This window comes from Ruditapes philippinarum, unplaced genomic scaffold (assembly GCF_026571515.1).
Source record: "Ruditapes philippinarum isolate M1 unplaced genomic scaffold, ASM2657151v2 ctg502_1_1_1_1, whole genome shotgun sequence".
Lineage (NCBI taxonomy): Eukaryota > Metazoa > Mollusca > Bivalvia > Venerida > Veneridae > Ruditapes > Ruditapes philippinarum.
This window is the reverse complement of record NW_026852806.1, coordinates 343,064-364,781: the sequence shown is the minus strand read 5'-3', so window position 1 is coordinate 364,781 and position 21,718 is coordinate 343,064. Positions and strand designations below refer to the sequence as shown.

The 21,718-nt window shown below is 32.9% G+C and overlaps 1 protein-coding gene across 1 annotated transcript; it reads left to right on the top strand.

The window, feature by feature from the left end:
* Window positions 1-1,443: 1,443 nt before the first annotated feature.
* LOC132724852 (uncharacterized) lies at window positions 1,444-15,625 on the top strand. The gene is made up of 6 exons (XM_060709810.1): window positions 1,444-1,687; window positions 6,095-6,160; window positions 8,382-8,467; window positions 9,612-9,729; window positions 11,351-11,409; window positions 13,165-15,625. The coding sequence occupies exons 1-6, from the start codon at window positions 1,478-1,480 to the stop codon at window positions 13,268-13,270; spliced, it is 645 nt and encodes a 214-aa protein (XP_060565793.1). The 5' UTR covers window positions 1,444-1,477; the 3' UTR covers window positions 13,271-15,625.
* The last annotated feature ends 6,093 nt before the right edge of the window (window positions 15,626-21,718 follow it).

Genomic DNA, 21,718 nt, shown 5'->3' with positions numbered 1-21,718 from the left:
GCTCAAGGAAACAACGGCTTGCCCCTGACAGGGTTTGAACCCACGCGGTCAGCAATCCTTAGATTACTAGTCCAACGCGTTAACCACTCGGCCACGCCGCCTCTTATGGTTCAGAGCTATGTCCCGGACAAAGTTCTAAGTGAAATATGAACAAAGGACAAAAAAATCTAAATTAGGCAATGCACAGTTATGGTTCTTCTGCACTGCACTTCTACCTAATGAGATCTTTCTACCAACAAAATTTCATGTTGATATCTCTAATAGTATTAGAGTTATGTCCCGGACAAAGTTTAAAGTGTAAAAATGAACAAATGGCAATTATTCCAAAATTAGGCAAGGCAGAGTTACGTTTATTTCGCATTGCACTTCTTTTGAATGAGATCTATCTATCTACAATTTTTCTTGTTGATACCTCTCAGAGCTATGTCCCGGACAATTTTACAGTGCAAAACTGAAAAAGGGCAATAACTCAAAAATAGGCAAAGCAGAGTTAATGTTCTTTTGTACAATATAACTACGCACTGAGATATATCTACCTACAACGTGTTATGTTAATATCTCTTATAGATTCAAAGTTATGTCCAAAAACTCCAAAATTAGGGAAAGCAGAGTAGATGTTCGATATCTTTTGCACTGCACTTATACCCAATGAGATCTTTCTACCTACAAAGTTTCATGTTGAAATCTCTTAAAGTATTAGAGTTATGTCCCGGACAAAGTTCAAAGTGTAAAAATGAACAAAGGGTAATAACTCTAAAATAAGGCAAGACAGAGTTACATTTATTTTGCACTGCACTTCTATTTAATAAGATCTATCTATCAACAAAATTCTTGTTGATACTTCTTATGGTTTCAAAGCAATGTCCCGGACAAAGTTCAAAGTGAAAATATGAACGAAGGACTAATAATCTAAATTAGTAAAGGCAGAGTTATGGTTCTTTTGCACTGCACTTCTACCTTATGATATCTATCTACCTACAAAGTTTCATGTTGATATCTTTGATAGTAATTAGAGTTATGTCCCGGACAAAAAATGAACAAAGGGCAATTACTCCAAAATTAGGCAAGGCAGAGTTACGTTTCCTTTGCACTGCACTTCTATTTGATGAGACCTATCTACATTGATACCTCTTATGGTTTCAGAGCTATGTTCCGGACAAAGTTAAACAAGCTAGTGCTTTCAGGTTATGCTCCGGACAAGATTCTTCTAAAAGGGGTGATAATTCAAAAGTTATTATGTCCAACGGTTTTCATACTCAGTTAAGTCAAGTTGAATGCTTGTCCAAAATAAGGATTGTTGTGTCCAAGTATGATGACAATTCATACCATAAATATCATCAAAATTCTTTCTTTCCTAGGAACATACGTCTTTTGGGGAGCATAAAAATATCATAAACTGTGTTCAAACTTTTTCGCACTGATTCGGTTAACTAACCTAGATGGGAAAAGTAAGCACAATACGAAACGTGTTTACAAAATGGCCGACATTAGTCAAAGTTTGAAAGACTACATGTCAAAAAGTCAATCTAAAGAGCCTTTACTCGGAGATGAATCGTCAAGTGGTGGATTTAGTTTTGGAAAGTTAAATCCATTCAAAAAATCAGAATCTAAAGCTAATGATGATCCAAATGAAGTAGCCAACTCTTGGTTTTCACAGGCACAAAAAGATCCACTATGTCCCGGATTAGTGAGCATTATTATAATTTTGGCGTGTCATAATCGTTATTATTCATCTTGAATTGTATTTCCCAAAAACTGTAACGCCTTTATAAATCAGAAAAAATGTGACATGAAATTCTTTTTTTTTTAAGTGTATATTAATTCGGATAAATTTTTTTGACTAAATTTTATTACATGCTTTTCGGTGGTTTATAGAAATATATCAGTGATATAAAACTGGTAATTCCACTGTTTGAAACAGTGAAATTACCACTTTGAATTTCACTGTTTTGAATTTAAGCCCCTTACGTTGTTTCAATGAAATACCAGCATCCACAGGGTAGTCCGACTATTCTCTCCCTTACCAGTTCCTGCCCTGACGTTTCCTCCCTGACGGTTCTCTCCCTATTTTGGGGGAGAACCGTCTGCATATTTGCAAATAAGCAGACAGTTCCTCCCCATCATTATTTTTATTAATACATTATTATTGAAGTATTTAGATGTTTAATAAATGGATAAGTTTATTGTTAAATTATAATATTAATTGAAATTTATAAGAAAAAGAAAGATTTATAAATTTTAATTGCTAAATATCATACTTTTGTATAATGAAGGAAGGAGATCAATACACATGTGCGTTTATGTTTGCTGTCAGAGATAATTAAGGTGTTTATTAATTCATTATTTAAGAATCAAGGTGTAATCTAATGATTAAAATAACTGTGAAAAGGTGTTGATAAACAAATATTTTTATTAGTTATTTGGTAATATATATTGTTTCATGTTAATGACTACATGTTCTTTAATCAATTTTGTATAAAAGTAAATGTGAAATGTGATTGCATACCAGTTGTTGCTTATTAATTTTCTATAACATACTTGTTACCACCTTTTTCGCTATTTAACAAATGAATGAATATCACTAGAGTAGACCTTCACATAATTACAGGTGTATGTATATCAATTACTGTCCATTAATCATAACCTCTCACAATGAAGGTGTTAATAGGATTAAAATATCTGAAAAAGGTGTTAAATTTACAAACACTTTTCAGAATCAAATAAACATAAATTGCACTTTACTTAATATCAAATACATTCTTTTAAGAAATATTATTAGATTAAGACAAAACTAAAATGATAACTAACAAATAAAAATTGGGGGAGAACTGTCTGCATATTTCAAATTTGGGAGAGAACTGTCAGGGGAGGAAACGGTTTGGGAGAGAACCGTCAGGGAGAGGAACTGGTAAGGGAGAGAATAGTCTGTAATTCATGCACAGTACGATTTCAGGACTTTACACCTCCTGGACGTTTTGGCTACTTTTTTTTTTATAGCGAGCTCGACAAGCTGGCCCGAAGGGCTTGCTTGCAAAGCGAGCTTAACGGTAACGCAAGTACCTGCTAAGTGATGGTTTTGAAAACTTTCGTCAGAAGTACCGAATTGGACACATCGCAACTTTTCGAATTTAAAGATAAGGATAAAAACTGAGGAATTCTGACTGAAAACGGATGTGTAGACTGGTCACTCGCGCACGTCTATGGGAACCATAATTGGACAGGGAACCAGAATAACGGAAGCTGTGTATAAAATATCGAATGACAGTTTTAAAACGGAAAATGTAAAATGAAAATTAAAGGCGCCATTTTGTTTGAAAAATCTGATAAATAAAAACATTTTTTTGTCGAATTTTGTTGTGAAAACTATCTAGAATGAAAGAAAATGGTCTAACTAAGAAAATGAATCCGAACACCAATATCTTTTATTCAGTCGTTAACGCTGTACAGACGTTTAAAGTATTGTTTACGTGACGTCACAATGTAGCGCCAAACAACACGTGCAAAACAATCAAATCAAGTACGCTATTTTAATGTCGCAAACTTTTTAAGTTTTTCATTTATTTCACTTTAAATAATCTTTATTTCGCTTGAAAAATTATAGAGTGAAATAAAATAAACAAACAAAGTCAACGTTTTCAAAACTCGTTATTCATTTAAAACACAATACGTGTGACATCACACGCACTTGTCACTGCATTTGAAATAAAAATGAGCGATTATTTCATACTATTTCACGTTAAAAGTACATCGAGCTCGCTTTGAGGCTTTGCCTTTTTCATATTAAATAATATTGTATACTGTATGGATTAATATCAGTAAACTTGTTTGATATACCTTAGTTGTTGCACCTTAATTGGATTATATTGAGTGATAATTGAGATAACTCAATATCATATAAATTTGCATGATAGACATTGAGAGAATATTTGTTTTTTGAAATGTATAATAAAGAAATTTTATTTAAAAAATGACATTCTTGTTCAAATAAAATTTACCAAATATGTATCAATGTATGAAAAACATAAAAACAAAATGATCAGATTTACTAAATTTTATTCAGAGTCAATTACTATATCTACAAAGACTACAATGTATGCACTATACAATAACATAACATTAAAATAAACACTGTTATTTTCATCATATAATTTTATTTCCTATTTTATAAAAAATAATAAGAAAATAAAAATGGTATCATATTTTATTCTAAATATTCAACTATCATTTTGTCATCTTCATTTTTTGTCATTTTTATTCATTAAGATTAATCTATTACAAAAACTTGCTGAAAATGCTTTAAAAAATCAAGTTAGAATGAGTTTATTACCAATTATTTCAAATAAAATACTTTAATAGAAAAATACTCACTTGTAAAAAAAAAGTTAAAATATTAAAAATCATGTAAGTAAATCAAATTAAATGTACTAACATTGAATTTTCTTTTATATAATACTGTGTGTATATAATACAAAATATTAAAAATCTATAATAATATAAAACATTTCGGACTAATCACTATGATTACTATAATACAATATGTACACTGTACACTTTCACCAGTTCAACCTTGCAAACTATTAAAATTGCTATATGTACATCTTAAAGTTTATAATAAAATCACAAATTTGTTACACAGAGCTATTAGTTACATACTTCTAAACCAGTGTTTATAATGCTTTATTCAAAATTCTTTCACACTTCTAATGGTTCTTATCTGTTATATAAAAACATATTTCAATTAATCAATATTTTTTATGGTATTTAATTTTTGGATAACAAAAAAAATAATGAAATAATATATACATGTAGACTTATAGCTGATAATTCTTTCAGAACTCATATTTATAATTATTTTCCCAGGGAAATTTCACTATATTTATGTCCAAAAAATCTTCTTTATATCATGAACGTAATTGTTTGCAAGTATGTGTTATATTATATATAATATTACAACCCATTATGGTATTTATTTCATATATTTATCAAATTTAAAAAGTGGAGGTGAAAAGACCAGGGTTTTGAGGGTGAAACGTCCAGGGGTGAAACATCCAGGAGATGTAAAGTCCAAACACCCACAGTACTAAGGTACCAACTGTATTATCATTTGGTGCGCTTTTCATTCAGTATTGGGTTTAATGTCTTTTTAAAACGTTTCTTTGCATATAATAAAAAGAAAATTTGTTTAGTTTAGTGTAAGATCGAAATATATTTCACCTTGTGAACACCAAAAGTTCATATTTCATTCGTGGCTGCGCCACACATGAAATATACCTTTTGGTGCTCACTCGGTGAAATATATTCCGATCTTACACTGAACTAAACAAATATCCTCTATGTAAATTATGCCACGCTTATATTGGTATTTTAAAGAGATGATTGTAAATTTATAAAAGTTAAAAACATATTATAATGAAAGGAAAATAGAATTACACAATAAATTTTTCAATGTCTGGTATTATTAAAAGAGGTTGTTCTTTCTTTCTTTAAATCCTTCTGGCATCAAATTGATTTATAAATATTATTTTTCACAGTTATATTGAAGAGTAGACTGTTGACAGCTACTTCCTAGCCCCCTCAATATGTTTTAGCTGAAGAAAAAATGAGCTACTCACTGCCACAGCCATGACCAAGTCATCCAAAAAAAATTAACTGGCCATTTTGTATTTTTTTCTTCTTACTTGGACACAAAATCCCTTCTGACAAGATTTTAAATAGGTCAGACTGAATCTGTCCTTGTCTCATAAATGACATTGATGTTCAATGTCAAATGCTTAAATTTTGCTTAAATACATAATTATTCATTATTGACTACGACTTTATTATTTACATCTACATGATACTGCTGTTGAGCATTGCCAGTGGCTCTTGTTACTCTGTTAGTTTTATTTCTGAGTGTAATCTCTTAAATTATCAGTCAACCATTATTGTACAAAAGTCAGAATATGCCTACAGACATATATTAAATTTAGAAATGTTTGCAATATTTGCAAAAAGATCGAAATGGAAGGAACCAAACCAAAACTTTTTGGCTTTAATCTGCAATGTCAAAATATATATTTTAAGCAAACTGATACATGTATATAATTTATTTCAGACAAAGAAGCAACGTATTCTTGGTTTTGTGGTTTGTCTGCTGATGGGTACTTTCTGTTTCTGTCTAGTAAGTTATTTGTTTGTTTGATTTTGTTTTACGTCACACAAACACAGTATAGGTATGCTCCATCTTTATTGGCCAAGGAAGAACTCAGAAGCCCTTCTGTGCATTTTTTCAGGAACGAACAGGCACCTGAGTAACACCACCAACATTTTGTTAGCTAGCTAGATAGCTAAGCTTTGTCACATGAAATAATCCAAAGTCCCTGTCAGGATTTGAACCCACAGCGGTGAGGGACAAGGGTTTTGAAGGCAACAACCTTAACCACTCGGAGAAATTGTTTAAAATTTATCAAAGATTTATGTGGAATGGCACTACAAAAACAATATTTCATGTAAGATTGTCACATCTACAAATAACAGAACATTTCTTAATCTGTGAGGGAAAATGAAAATTTTGTTGTTAAAATGGTAAACCTGGTTATATAGTAGAGCTTGGTCAGGTTGAGAGGCCGACACCTGAACTACTAAGCTTTGGCTATTTCTGCTTAATGTATGCAAATTTTGAGGTTATTAAAAATAATGTATTTGGTAAAGTTATTGCATTTCAACAATATAGATTTTCTCTGTTGTAAAACATGATGATTGTGTTTAAAGTTCATCATTAAAAAAAGAAGAAAAAAACTGGTTTAAATTTGACCAAGTGCCAGTTGTCCAGTGGCAACATCAGGAATTTTTTCCAGGATTTTGGGAACATGACCCATACCCATGGAATTGGGAATTTCAGCGTTTTTTTGTTAAAAATTGGAAAAAAATGCATGAGTGAAATTTTACAGTGATTTATTGGATGCAAACAATTACTATCTACATGTAGGATGGCATCTTCAAACATTTAAGCACTGCAATTACAGTGAAGAAGCCCTTATTTTCAAAGATTTTAGAAATTTTATTCAATAATTTTATATTGTAACTTTCAATTGAGAATTTTTTCCTGTGTATGGGAAAATAATATACTATTTTCAATTGGGAATTTGACCCAATAACGGCTATAAATAAGCCAAAAAAAAGTCCCTGAACATTGACCACAAAAGGTCACAAGGTCAGTACCACATTTCATTTTCTAAAGTTACTAGCAAGTATTTTGAATGAATCTTAAAACTAAGATGTCTTATGTATTGGTGCGCCTTGCAAAATAACTCTTAGTCTGCTAGCAGCAACTTAATGTAACTGCAGACCAAGCTCAGCCATCTAACAATCATGGTCTGCACTTTAATTTGCTATTAAATCAGTACATATTTCAAAATTTCCCCTAAAAATGATGAAAGGTCTTGTCCAGATTAAAAGTTGGAAAAGTCCATTTAAGATATCTAGAGTGGGCCAGTGGCTATGGATTAAAACCTGATATTTTTCCTGGAATATAGTAATTTTGCACTACACTCCAAAATTTGAAATTACTATCAGTTTCTGAAGTGCATTGCTGGTCTGGGTTTCCTGTGGCAGTTAGCATATTTTTCATCTATATCACATATGTATAGCCCTTTCAATTCTGGTAGCAATAACAAAATAACAAAAGTTTGTACTTTTTACATGATAAGTCTCTGATGTTAAAAAAATCATAAGTATTAATAATTTTATATGACATAACAAGTATTGAACTACAGTTAAACTTCGTTTGCTCGAACTCGGATCGCTCGAATACCTCCGGGAGGCTCCCTTTGCTCGAACTCATCGCCCAGTCCCGGCAAAATTCCTATATAATATATATTGTTCTACCTCGGATCGCTCGAACACCTATTGCTCGAACTCTCGAACCTGATCTCTGGTCCCTTCGGAAGAAATATAGTGTAAATCACACAATTTCGGTCGAACACAAACAGACAACAAAAGATGCGGGTCGACATGTTCTAAATAATTGACAGCCGGCGACCCATGTTTTTAACACCTCGTAATCGTGACAAGGGCAATTAAGGTTAATTGATACAAAATAAAAGGTGTTGAAACCGATTTGTTTGTTATGATAAAATTGTATATTTGCCGTCTTTAGTAATAATAAAAAGAAAATAACCCCTGAAATGCGCAAAAGTCAATAATCATTTGCCCGATGTAAGTTTGAAAACCGTGAGGCCTTTGTTCTATGTAATAATAGTTCAACCTCGGTTGGCTCGAACTACCGATCTCTCTAACAAATTTGAACAGGCCCTCCGAGTTCGAGCGAACGAAGTTCGACTGTATAAATAGCTTCATACACTCCAGATGTATTTACTTGAATATAATGTTTTAAATTTCAGGCATGCTTGTATATTCCCATATTAGTCCTGAAAGCAAGAAAGTTTGCCATGTTATACACTGTAGGAAGTTTGTTCATTATTTGTAGGTAAGTTTTCAGCATTTCTTATGTATATCCATAGTCTGCTGATGGCAAAACATTTTAGTCATGTGACAAGTAATGAGAGCACTTCTGTTTTCATCTGATCTTGATCGGCACTGCTCAACTTTATTATTCTGTCAGTACTGATTTTGAAATTTTTCCCCAAAATTAAAAATTGCCTTTGTCCATTCTGAAAGATGGATGAGTCCATTTGAGATATTTATTTTCTTCTGTGATATGGGTTTAAAAATAATCATTTGCTTTCAAATATAACAAGAAATTTAAAAATCTCATCTTCAATGTGGTATGTTTTATGGTAAAATAAACTATTTAAATGCAATGATGACTTCAGGCATCATGGAAAAAATTAATATGTTTAATCGTGTAGGTACTGTAACTAATTCTTTTGCTTGGAGATCAGTTTATCCTATGTATCCCTCTCTGTGCCTTAGAATTGGCGCTGAAAAAGTTATCAGAAGTACACAGCAGTGGTTATATTATAATACCATAACACAATAACAGGAAGTAAAGATGTGACTTGTTTGGACAGAGTTGTCATGGTAACCTTTTAGGCCTGATTTTTGTTCATTTTGTATCCTCAGTTGTTTCATATGACACCCTCAGAAGCCCCTGAAATTTATCGAAACTTGCTAGGTATGTTTCTTGCTTAAGAGCTGGTCAGAGTTGTTCATATAAGTATATCGCCATTGTTTTTGTCTTTGCTATTAGTCCCTCTATCCGTCTGTCAGCATTAGGCTTGTCAGGTTTCCATCCTTAGAGAACATATGGGGGAGACATGTTTTTGAACAAAAACCCCTTCAAGTTTAATACTATTCAGAAGTTTAGTTGCCATGGAAACTAGTGTGCCCCAACAAAAAGCAAAATCTTTAAAATTTAAAAAAAATCTTGTCCAAATCAGCAAGACACGTGGCCTGACTTATATGTATATAAACTTCACCTGGGACACATAGTATTATAGAATGCTTTTCTACCAAATTTTAGCCTGATGTCAATATTGTTCCAACCATTGTGTTTATTTGATAAACTTATTAGTATGTTTATATGCATATATCATCATTTCATCACCTAGTGGTGCTCTTCAAAAATTGTTGAATGTGTGGTACTGGAGACATGTTTGTATATATTTCAGTTTTTCCATGTTATGGGGACCAATGAATCACATAAAACATTTACTAGCAGCAGAAAGACTACCTTTTACATCTGTGTATTTTGGAACAATGTTTGCTACAATATATTTTTCAATATGGGTAAGCATTCTATCTATATTTATATAAGTTCCACTTATTTCTTTTATGTAGATCTGATGACGACGGTATATGTTTCGCATTCTTTATAATTCAGATTTCCCTAGAAGGCATTTTTTAGCCATGCAATCAAACTGGTTATTACATAGGCATTAGAAGAAGTATCAAAATACCGTTATACATGGAAGTTAAACAAATTGTTGATTTTTGTTAGAAAAACAAGTGTTGGAAGTAATTTTTCACAAATTACTTGAAAAAAAAAGTCAATTTTTAATTGGCAAGATTGTTTTGCCATTTTACCTGTCGGCTTTATGGACAATGCCATGTTTGTTCTAGAAATTGTGAATATTACGTACTCAGTGTTTGTTTTCCCAGGGTTAAAATAAGAAACTGTGTCGCTTTCAAAATAAGGAAAGCTCGCTGATAATTGGTTGTGTGAAAAGTCACCAGAAATGATTTCGTATTAGGTCATGGTTAGATCTAAAAGCGGAGCGTGACTTAGAGCTGATTTTAATCAGATTGAGTCCCTTGCAGGATTCAAACCCTAAGCGAAGTAGTTTGAAATCAACAACCGTAACCACTCTGCCATGGATGCTCCCTGCATAAACCTTGCACTAAAGTACATTATTAGCCTATTTTTAGCTCGACTATTCGTAGAATAATCGAGCTAATGCAGTCACCCATTTGTCGGCGTCGGCGTCCCTGTGGTTAAGTTTTTGTATGTAAGCTGGTATCTCCATAACTACTGAAGGGAATGGATTGAAACTTCACACACTTGTTCTCTGTGATTATCTAAGATGATTGGCACAAGTCCCATAACTCTGATTTGCTTTTTTACATAATTATGCCCCTTTTTCGACTTAGAAATTCTTGGTTAAGTTTTTGTATGTAAGCTGGTGTCTCCATAACTACTGAAGGGAATGGATTGAAACTTCAAACACTTGTTCTCTGTGATTATCTAAGATGATTGGCACAAGTCCCATAACTCTGATTTGCTTTTTTACATAATTATGCCCCTTTTTCGACTTAGAAATTCGTGGTTAAGTTTTTGTATGTAAGCTGGTATCTCCATAACTACTGAAGGGAATGGATTGAAACTTCACACACTTGTTCTCTGTGATTATCTTAGATGATTGGCACAAGTCCCATAACTCTGATTTGCTTTTTTACATAATTATGCCCCTTTTTCGACTTAGAAATTCTTGGTTAAGTTTTTGCGTGTAAGCTGGTATCTCCATAACTACTGAAGGGAATGGATTGAAACTTCACACACTTGTTCTCTGTGATTATCTAAGATGATTGGCACAAGTCCCATAACTCTGATTTACTTTTTCGCATAATTATTCCCCTTTTTCGATTCATAAATTCGTGGTTAAGTTTTTGTGTGTAAGCTGGTATCTCCATAACTACTGAAGGGAATGGATTGAAATTTCACACACTTGTTCTCTGTGATTGTATTGAAACTTGAAGGGTTTGTACCTTTTCGTACAATTTTATGTAGTCATATAGGTAAGCATTATTATACTCAATGAAACACCCTTGTGACAAATTTTCGAATAGTCGAGCGTTACTGTCCTCCGACAGTTCTTGTTACACAAATACAGTCATGTATGTATATTTCCAGGTTAAAAGTACAGTATTTACAGTCATCTTTGCAGTTATTCAAATATTAGCTTTAGTTTGGTAAGTACCCTTAAATCTTATATAAGAGCTTGGGCATTGGTAAAAAGCCTGCACTTAAAGTTCAATTGAACTTCAATAGGGAGAATACTGGATATATGCACCTTGATATGGCAAATTTGAGGTTGTGTATGGCGGGATACTACATCCTTTGTTGTAACAATTTGGATTTAGCAATTTATTTTTATTAATGGAATTGATATATCAGTTTAAGTTTGCAGTTACTTAGGGAGTTAAGTTAGGAAGTGGGAACAAGTCGGTACTGGTTTTACATCTAAGATTAAATTATTTCTATTACTTTGAAACAACTAGTGCTATACCCGACAAAATAAACAAAGTGGCTCAGCAGATATGATCACTGACTTCAATTCACTTGTCTCTCATCAGTCTACAAGGATCATTGCCCTCTTGTTTTTAACCAGGTTTTCAACGAAAACTGGGTTATTGTAATGCCGAAGTGGGCGGGCAGGCAGGCGGGCGGGCGTCAACTTTTGGTTTCCGCTCAATAACTTTAGTTTGCTTTGGCCTATTGACACAAAACTTGGTGTGTAGGTAGCTTATATCAAGAGGCAGCTTGGGATTGCTACCCAGGTGTCTGTGATCAAGGTCAAGGTCACTGTTACTAAAAATAGAAATTCAGTTTCCGCTCAATAACTTGAGTTTGCTTTGGCCTATTCACACCAAACTTGGTGTATGGATAGCTTATATCAAGAGGCAGCTTGGGATTGCTACCCAGGTGTCTGTGATCAAGGTCAAGGTCACTGTTACTAAAAATAGAAATTCAGTTTCCGCTCAATAACTTGAGTTTGCTTTGGCCTATTGACACCAAACTTGGTGTATGGATATGAAATATCAAGAGGCAGCTTGGGATTGCTACCCAGGTGTCTGTGATCAAGGTCAAGGTCACTGTTACTAAAAATAAAAATTCAGTTTCTGCTCAATAACTTGAGTTTGCTTTGGACTATTGACACCAAACTTGGTGTATGGATAGCTTATATCAAGAGGCAGCTTAGGATTGCTACCCAGGTGTCTGTGATCTAGGTCAAGGTCACTGTTACTAAAAATAGAAATTCAGTTTCCGCTCAATAACTTGAGTTTGCTTTGGCCTATTCACACCAAACTTGGTGTATGGATAGCTTATATCAAGAAGCAGCTTGGGATTGCTACCCAGGTGTCTGTGATCAAGGTCAAGGTCACTGCTACTAAAAATAGAAATTCAGTTTCCGCTCAGTAACTTGAGTTTGCTTTGGCGTATTGACTCCAAACTTGGTGTATGGATAGCTTATATCAAGAGGCAGCTTGGGATTGCTACCCAGGTGTCTGTGATCTAGGTCAAGGTCACTGTTACTAAAAATAGAAATTCAGTTTCTGCTCAATAACTTGAGTTTGCTTTGGCCTATTGACACCAAACTTGATGAATGGGTAGCTTATATCAAGAGGCAGCTTGGGATTGCTACCCAGGTGTCTGTGATCAAGGTTAATGCATTTAGTTTTCATGTTATAACTTGAGTTTGCTTTGACCTTTTGTCACCGAACTTGCTGAGTGGCAGCTTTGGATTGCCACTTAGATATCTGGGAGCAAGGTCAAGGTAATTTGCTTACAATAGAATATTCAGTATCTACTCAATAACTTCAGTGCACTTTGACCTATTGATTGCTGTCACATCAAAACTTGGTCGTTGAAAACCTGGTTTTCGTCGCATTGCGGCGCTTCTTGTAATTCTATTTTTAACAGAGTTGTTGCCCTTTATTTTCCAGGTATATCATGAGTTATATCCCTGGAGGACAAACTGGAATGAAATTTTTCTCAAGAATATTTTATGCAGCTGCATCAAAAACAACACAAAACATCCTGCCAGTATAGCAGGAGCCGGTGATCATGTGACTTTCATTCAGGTGTTGATCATGTGACCTACAAATGAGGGGATCATGTGTAATTGTACAATATCCAAGGGAAACTACTGTGATTTTATTGTTGGAAAAGTTCGATAACTGTGCACTGTGCAAGAAAATGATATTGGAATGGCCAGATATGTGATATGTTATGAACAAATATGAAAAAGTGGTTAAATCCATGTAAAGATTTCTCTTTTGAAGAGTGGGTTTTGTTAGATGGTGTCACTGACAGCTACAAGCTGATAAATATGGGAAAACACTACGTTTTGAATACTTACAGCATTTATATCAGATTGTGTACAGTAGATATTATATAAAGAATACTAATTTAAAAGAATTTGTAAAATTAATTAGCTTTATTCACAGATGGTATCCATAATAGGCTCTTGACTTAAAATGTGACTTTGTATTAATAATATTCTTTGGAAAAAAATAAGCTATTGAATTTTGTTTTTTTTAACTTTTATTTTTTTTGCTTATAAGTAAGTTTAGCTAAAATATCCATATTCTATCTATATTACAAGATAAAATTCAGTCATTTGACATATGCATAATGTTCTTTTTTTTTTACAAAAATAAGAAGTATTTTTACTACAGTTTAAAGGTCAAAGTTTCACCATGACTGAATGTAATACTGACCTTGACCCAGTTTTATGAAGCTAAGCTTCAGCCATTGATGTCTAGATGAAAAACAAATATTTAAAATGGACCGTCGGCCCGACATTTCTTTCTGAGAGTTAATGACAATCTTAGATTATCAATCATTTTTCTTCAGCTGTCACTTAAGCAATGTTAACCAGCACATCGCATATCATATCATGTTATAGGTCTATCACATTAACTTATTATTGTTATATGTTTTGTCCCTATATTGATTTTTTTTTTTTGTTGATTTTATTTTCATCAAAATAAGTACTAAAGCTATTTGACCAGTAGTTTCTGTACAAATATTTTACTACAAATTGCATGTTGGTTGGTATACCTGTAAATGAAATACAAAAATGTAAGATGTTCAGTAGAACAAATGTACTGTTTATCATAACTGTTTGGCCATGGTTCAATATGTAGTATTACAAGTAACTCATATTGTACAGGAAGACTTAGCATTTTCCTAATTATCTGGTCAAGGGAAGTAATTCTCAATGAACAACAATGAACATTGGCATCTTACAGTGGCAATCGGGTGCAAGAAAAATATGTGTAAACTTGGGTCAGACTTACTTTGAAGGGTGACTATCCTACTTTAAGTGTGCATTCATTTATAGTTTGTATGATATTTTTCTTTCATGAAATTAATATTCAGATCAAATTATGAGTTTTGAATTTTTCATCAAAATAACTTACGTAATCTTTATCCTGGTTAATTTGTTTAATGTCAAGCTTTCAAGTAAAGTTGTTTTTTGTTAGTTTGAGTGAAATCTATACAACAATTAATAAACAAACATAAAATCTGATTAAAATTACTTAAAAGTGAAAATTTGGCTGGCTTTTTGTTCGTGGTCTATCCAGATCATCATCGCCACAAATATCTACAGAGTTGTGCTACATCCTGCAAATGGTATGATATTCTTTAGTTTTTTCCTACTTCACTTTTGCAAAGAGAATATAGCTTATTTGTTTGGGTATTTACACTGATCTTAACACATGTTTGGTTACCATTTGACAGTACTGAATAACTAATTAGTTATTACCAGTTCCTCCAAAAGTGACGGATTACTAATCCCACACTATAGACATATCAGTGTTGAGAGAAAAATAACCATAAGACTCAAATGTCCGGGGTCAATTGTCGCAGAGAAATATCGCCTCAGTCCAGGATAGAACCAGGAATCCCTGCATTACAAATTCTGATGTTCTTGCTTTTGAGCTTAGCGGAAAATGTTAAGACTGTATTTAAATATGACTCTTTTGAAAATACATATAAATTTATTCAAGAATGTTTATAATATTATAAGAAATTTGGTTGTATAATAAACAGACTGTTTAGTGGTTAAATGTCAGAATATTAGTGACTAGTCACCAAGAATTACATTTTTCAAGTATACATGCATGAAAAATGTTTCGTATAGGAATGTTATACTAATGTACTTTGTGAGGAAAAAAAAGATGAACGTACATATCGTTTTAGATATATTAAATGATATTATCTTTTCTATATTTTTGTTGTAATAAAATAATTGACATCAAAATGTATGACAAGTGTTAGTTTAGTATGTGTCAACACATTTCATTATATTTTACATAACATATTTCATTGTATGTATTTGAACATGTTGTACTGAAATAAAGTAATTTTGAAAATAAAAACTTATTAAATTATTAACTCTGATTTATCTGTTTAAGAACATGAATGGTTCAGATAAGTGTTGTGTTTTCTGGAAAAATTAAATGGCATTTTGTAAATGATTTGCTAAATTTATGACAAATCATTTCACATTCAGCACTATTTACTTCCGATGATAAGTACATCAGCACTAAGTACATCAGCACTTTTTACTTCCGATGATAAGTACAGTGTATCTGATGTTTTAATCAGTTATCAAAGCATCATTGAGCACACGTTTATTCCTTCTAAAGAGCAAAACCATGGTTTTATTTCTGAGGCATAATATGCTATAAGATGCCTTTAGCAAGAGGTGTTTAAAATTTTGTAATATTAAAGTTTGACCATGTTGAAAACTGACTCCATGATAGATGATAGATTGTTTCAATAACTAGAATTTATTGTCATGTAACACATATGTGCTAAAGAGATCCATAGGTGATGCATATAAAAAACAACAAAAGACATCTACTTGAACATACTACTGATCACATCAAACATTTACTAGCCAGTCTAAAACAACAATTAAGGTAATGTAGCTTTGATGTGATGTTCATAAGAAAATGATGTTTGATAATTGAGAGTCATTTGTCTTACTGTATTGATACTAGTGCTGAAAATATGGAAAACATACAGATGTGACCCTTAGCAATACTGCAATGAATAATTTCTTTTTTAATAGCATGGACAAGCCAGAGTTAAAACTGTCATCTTACCATTGACAAATAAAAGTGACTAAATACTGGTATTTGTTAACTATCATTTCATGTAATGAAACTTTGTACACCAGTAAAAGAAACTGTTCTCTATTTCATAAACTTATATTAATTCATATAAATATTCAAGAATCCACAGGTGTATCTCATAGTTATTATACCCCCACCACAAAATGTGGGGGGGGCTATAATGGATTCGCTTTGTCGCGTCGGTCGGTCGGTCGGTCCGTCCGTCCGTCTCCATTTTCGTGTCCGCTCTATAAATACTATACCAATTGAAAGATTTTCTTCAAACTTGGCTCAAATGTTAACCTCAACAAGGGAATGTGCAAAATCCATGTTGCCCATGTGTCAGCTCAAGGTCAAGGTCACAGTTGAAGGTCAAATATCAAACAATCAAATATTAGACAGTATGCATTGTCCGCTCTGTAAGTCCTACACTACTTGAAAGATTTTCTTCAAACTTGGCTCAAATGTTCACCTCAACCAGGGGATGTGCAGAACCCATGTTGCCCATGTGTCAGCTCAAGGTCAAGGTCACAATTGAAGGTCAAATATCAAACAATCAAATATTACACAGTATGTCGTGTCCGCTCTGTAAGTCCTACACTACTTGAAAGATTTTCTTCAAACTTGGCTCAAATGTTCACCTCAACAAGGGGATGTGCAGAACCCATGTTGCCCATGTGCCAGCTCAAGGTCAAGGTCACAATTGAAGGTCAAATATCAAACAATCAAATATTACACAGTATGTTGTGTCCGCTCTGTAAGTCCTACACTAATTGAAAGATTTTCTTCAAACTTGGCTCAAATATTCACCTCAACAAGGGGATGTGCAGAATCCATGTTGCCCATGTGTCAGCTCAAGGTCAAGGTCACAATTGAAGGTCAAATATCAAACAATCTAATATTACACAGTATGTCATGTCCGCCCTGTAAGTCCTACACTAATTGAAAGATTTTCTTCAATCTTGGCTCAAATCTTCATCTCAACCAGGGGATGTGCAGAACTTATGTCACTCTTTTGCTGGCTTAAGGTCAAGGTCACACTTTAAGGTCAAAAATTGACTTAGAAAATATTCTTAAATTTTAACATTTATTTGAATATTTCTAAATCTAGAAAAGGTATTTGCTTGAAACTTAAAATATTTTTGAAGGGTCACAATTCCGATATGCTGTTCGTTCAAGTTTCATAACTCTGTATTGCATTTTACCAAAGTTATGCCCCTTTTTAAGTCTTCAAATTTACATACAATCAAATATTAGACAATACCGGGTATGTTGTGTCCGCTCTATAAATCCTATACTAATGGAAGAATTTTCTTCAAACTTTACTCAAATTTTCACCTCAACAAGGTTATGTGCAGAATCCATGTCACCTTTGTGCTGGCTTAAGGTCAAGGTCACACTTGAAAGTCAAAAATTGACTTAGAAAATGTTCTTAAATTTTAACATGTACTTGAATAATTCTGAAACTAGCGCAGGCATTTGCTTGAAACTTAAAAGATAAATGAGGTGTGGCAAATAAGATATGCAGGTAAAGTTTCATTACTCTGTATTGCTTTTTGACAAAGTTATGCCCCTTTTTAAGTCTTCAAATTTACATACAACCAATACTAGATAATATATTGTGTCTACTCTATAAATTCTATACTAATGGAAGGATTTTCTTCAAACTTTACTCAAATGTTCAACCAAACTGGGTGATGTGCAAAACCCATCTTACCCTTGTGCCAGATTAAGGTCAAGGCCACACTTGAAGGTCAAAAATTGACTTATAAATAAAATGTTTAATACATTGGGAAAATGAAAGGTTATTTGTAACTGTTTCGAACATGATTTGATAATATATATTTATACTATTACCTGTACAATTAGTCTTTTTTTCACCAGAGATAATTTCTTTTTATGTATTTGTGCCACATAAGTTATTCCCTTAGCCACCTTTCCAAGTGGTCTTCTGTCAAGGACATTGGTGGGGGTATTAATCGCATTCAGCGATAGTTCTAGTTCATTCAGGGGCACAGTTATTTTCTCATACATTTGTTTCAAAAAGAATACAAGCAGCAAATCCAAGCAGGGGCCATGCTCGACTTTTTCTTATTTCTAAAGTCAAACACATTGGAGAAAAAATATTCTAGATACCTCTAGGAATCTAAACATCACTGTCTCAAACAAAATATAATTCAAATTTCATATTTGACCTTTAAGGTCAAGGTCACATTTGAATTAATTATCATGTCAGTTTTAACATGTGTGTTCTTTTGTTAAAGAATGAATCAAATCAATTAATTAATTACAATAGTATGACAATCTAAAAAATCAATAGTGTGACCTTGACATTAATGGTAGATCCAAGGTCATTTTAGAATAATTCAACATGCCAGTTTTGTTATATGTGTTCTTCTGTCCAAGTATAAATATAATTTGTAAATAAATAAGATATGACAATTTAAGTTAGATTCAACAGTTGACCTTGATGGTCAAGTAAAGTCAGGGTCATATCAAAATAATTCAACATGTTGGTTTCGTCATATATGTGTTCTTTTGTCCAAGTAAATACACATTCATAAATAAATAGAAAAGTTATAACAGTCTAAGCTAAGTCAATATTTGACCTTGACAGTCAGTGTTAATGTGTGAAGGTCATATTTAAATGTCTAAACATTTCAGTTTTGTAATAAATGTTCTCTTGTCCAAGTATAATTCAAATTAATAACAAATTTATGGTCAAATGTTGCTAAATTAACTTATTTGACATTTGCAGTTAGCACGATGTCATGTTTTATTAATTCTAATGTCTTGTCCCAAGGACTGTTGTGACCAAGTATGAAGACAATACATTTATTACTAAAAGTTATAGCCAATAAAAAAACTAAAGGATCTTTTCCAAAGGATTGTTATGTCCAAGTATGAACACATTTTATTCATAAATGGCAGTTTAATAGCCAATTATACCTAAAACCAAACAAAACTCAAATATTTGACCTTGAAGGTCAATGTCTTTTATAAGTGAAAGTCAAGTTCAGTCTGGTCATCTGAAAGTTCTTGTCAAAAGGGTCGTTGTGAAGGAAATTATTTTAGAAAAAGCAAAAATTATGACCAACATTACTGTCTACGGACGGCAACGGCTACTGTAACGTCAACAGCAACGGTAAGATAATTCAACAACAACATGACTAGCAATGGCTTTGATTTTTTCTTTCTCAAAAAAAAAAAAAGAGGAGCTAAAAGTGAAAAAAATAGTGTAAGTTGATATATCTTTCTTTATCTAAATCTTTGATAAAATATGTGTTAATTTAAGATTTTAGGGTACATTAGTCTCAGCGTCGAATTTTCCTTCTTTAGAAAGAGCAAACGTAGTTTTTATAACGTTAGAATAATGGTTTTAGGACATGTTACATGTTTATCACCTGAGTAATTGACTTGCAGTCCAGTATCGGCCTTGTGAAAACGTTTTGTGTCTGCGTGTGCTTCTGATGTAACGCTAAAAAGCGCGTGCTTGTATTTACTTTTGGCGGGAAATTTGGTCAGAATGTTGTCCAAAAGTTCAGTCGAATGCATTTGCATTCAAAAAATCGGAATTGATAAAACGTGTTATCGTTACATTCTTTGTTTGTTCAACAGTTATCCAGAATGAGACCAGTACATTATAAGAAGAAAGTAAAAAAAATGAAGATACTCTGCAACAATCTAAATGACACCGAGTCTGCAATTTTCACTTCGTATAATCATTGCCCTTAACCAGCAGGTGTTAAGTGCCGTATGGCAGCAAGTGAAACGTTGCCCCGGAATTCATCTTAGTGAATTTTTTTATATTGTTGTGCTTCAGGATCATTGATTCCAACACATCTTGGACAGATGATAACATTTGAAGTACCTTAAAGCATTTAGTAACTGCTTAAACCGGTGCAAGGGGGCGTAAGAGATGTTGCACCATACAGTTCTCATGAACCGGGTCTATATTTTTTACCTTTAAAGTTTTGTATTCATGCTATCGATGGGTGTCCCCTTTCCAGAATTTTCTCTACTATAAACAGGCGATTTCAAAGTTAAAATATCGTTTAAAAATAATCATCTTAGCGACTTCTATCTTCAACAAAATTAATAGGACAATTCTCAACGTTAAAAATAACCAAGGCTAGCTCTGTTCTCAATGTCTAAAAATGACCGTGGCATGGTCTAAACTTAATGTTGAAGGCACCATTAAAGTTGTTATAAGACCTTAACAGGTCTACATGACCAAAACACTATCAAAAATATGAATGAATAGTTGTCAGCCATCACCCATGTAAGATCAAGGTAAAAGTTATAACGTTACACACTGTGAACATTAAGTTGTCATCATCACTGACACTTGGGGTGTGGAGCTCCAAACGCCTTAAAAACCAAAAAAAAAAAATGTATACATATTTGTCAATCCCAGAACATATACTTATCATGATAAATCTTAATTAAAGCAGTTTTGAAAAATAAAAGCATATTTCAACGTCTATAATATAATATATATACTGGGATTGTCAAATACACAATTTATTTGGATTTTGTTGTCATCATGAGATCTAGCTCATGTGGTCATTCATTGGCATGTTTCATTAAAATTAACCCTAAGCAACTAAATGATTTCGTTCATATTTCAATTTAGACCTTTTTCAATGCTGCAATTTCATGAATTCTAAACTTTTAAATAGAGAGTCACATTCCTTCAGAATAGAATTTTCATTAAATAATACAAAAATAGTCATGGTGAGTGTTCAAATGATCGATTTCCTAAGAGGGCAGTCAAGAGAACCCTTCTCTGGAAAAAAAATCAAGACGATTATGAGTGCCTGAAGGTCTTAATTGAAGATCTATATTATTCAACTGTCACATATGTTTTACACAAAACTATAGTCTTTCAAATATTTGACAAAATTTAATATTCGTACTTTCCAAGGGACAGAACTCGTCAGGGACAAATCTTATTACAGTGTTCGCAATAAAAAAAGATACTAACTACTTTGCTCATATTACTTGTTATTGTTTCTTCTTGTTTCAAATACAACTGAACTTATTTAAATAACGAATAATGAATGCAACGTTCATGAAATAAGTAAAGTTTTCGTTTCTCATTTTAGGTGTTTGAATTTCTCAAAATATATAACGTTTATACATTACAATTCTATGAAGTGTATACCACAAAAGGAAGTTATCGTTGTCTGCTTTTCACGGATAGTGACGAGAGGCGTTTCGTTAATTTCCGTTCCAATATTTGATGTCGGAAATTACCGAAGTAGAGCTACATGCACCAGCCGCGTGATTTTTCAATCCCATAGTACCTCACTCAAGGTTGTTATGCGTCATTTCATGATCGGGATTGACTAACAATGGCGATGTG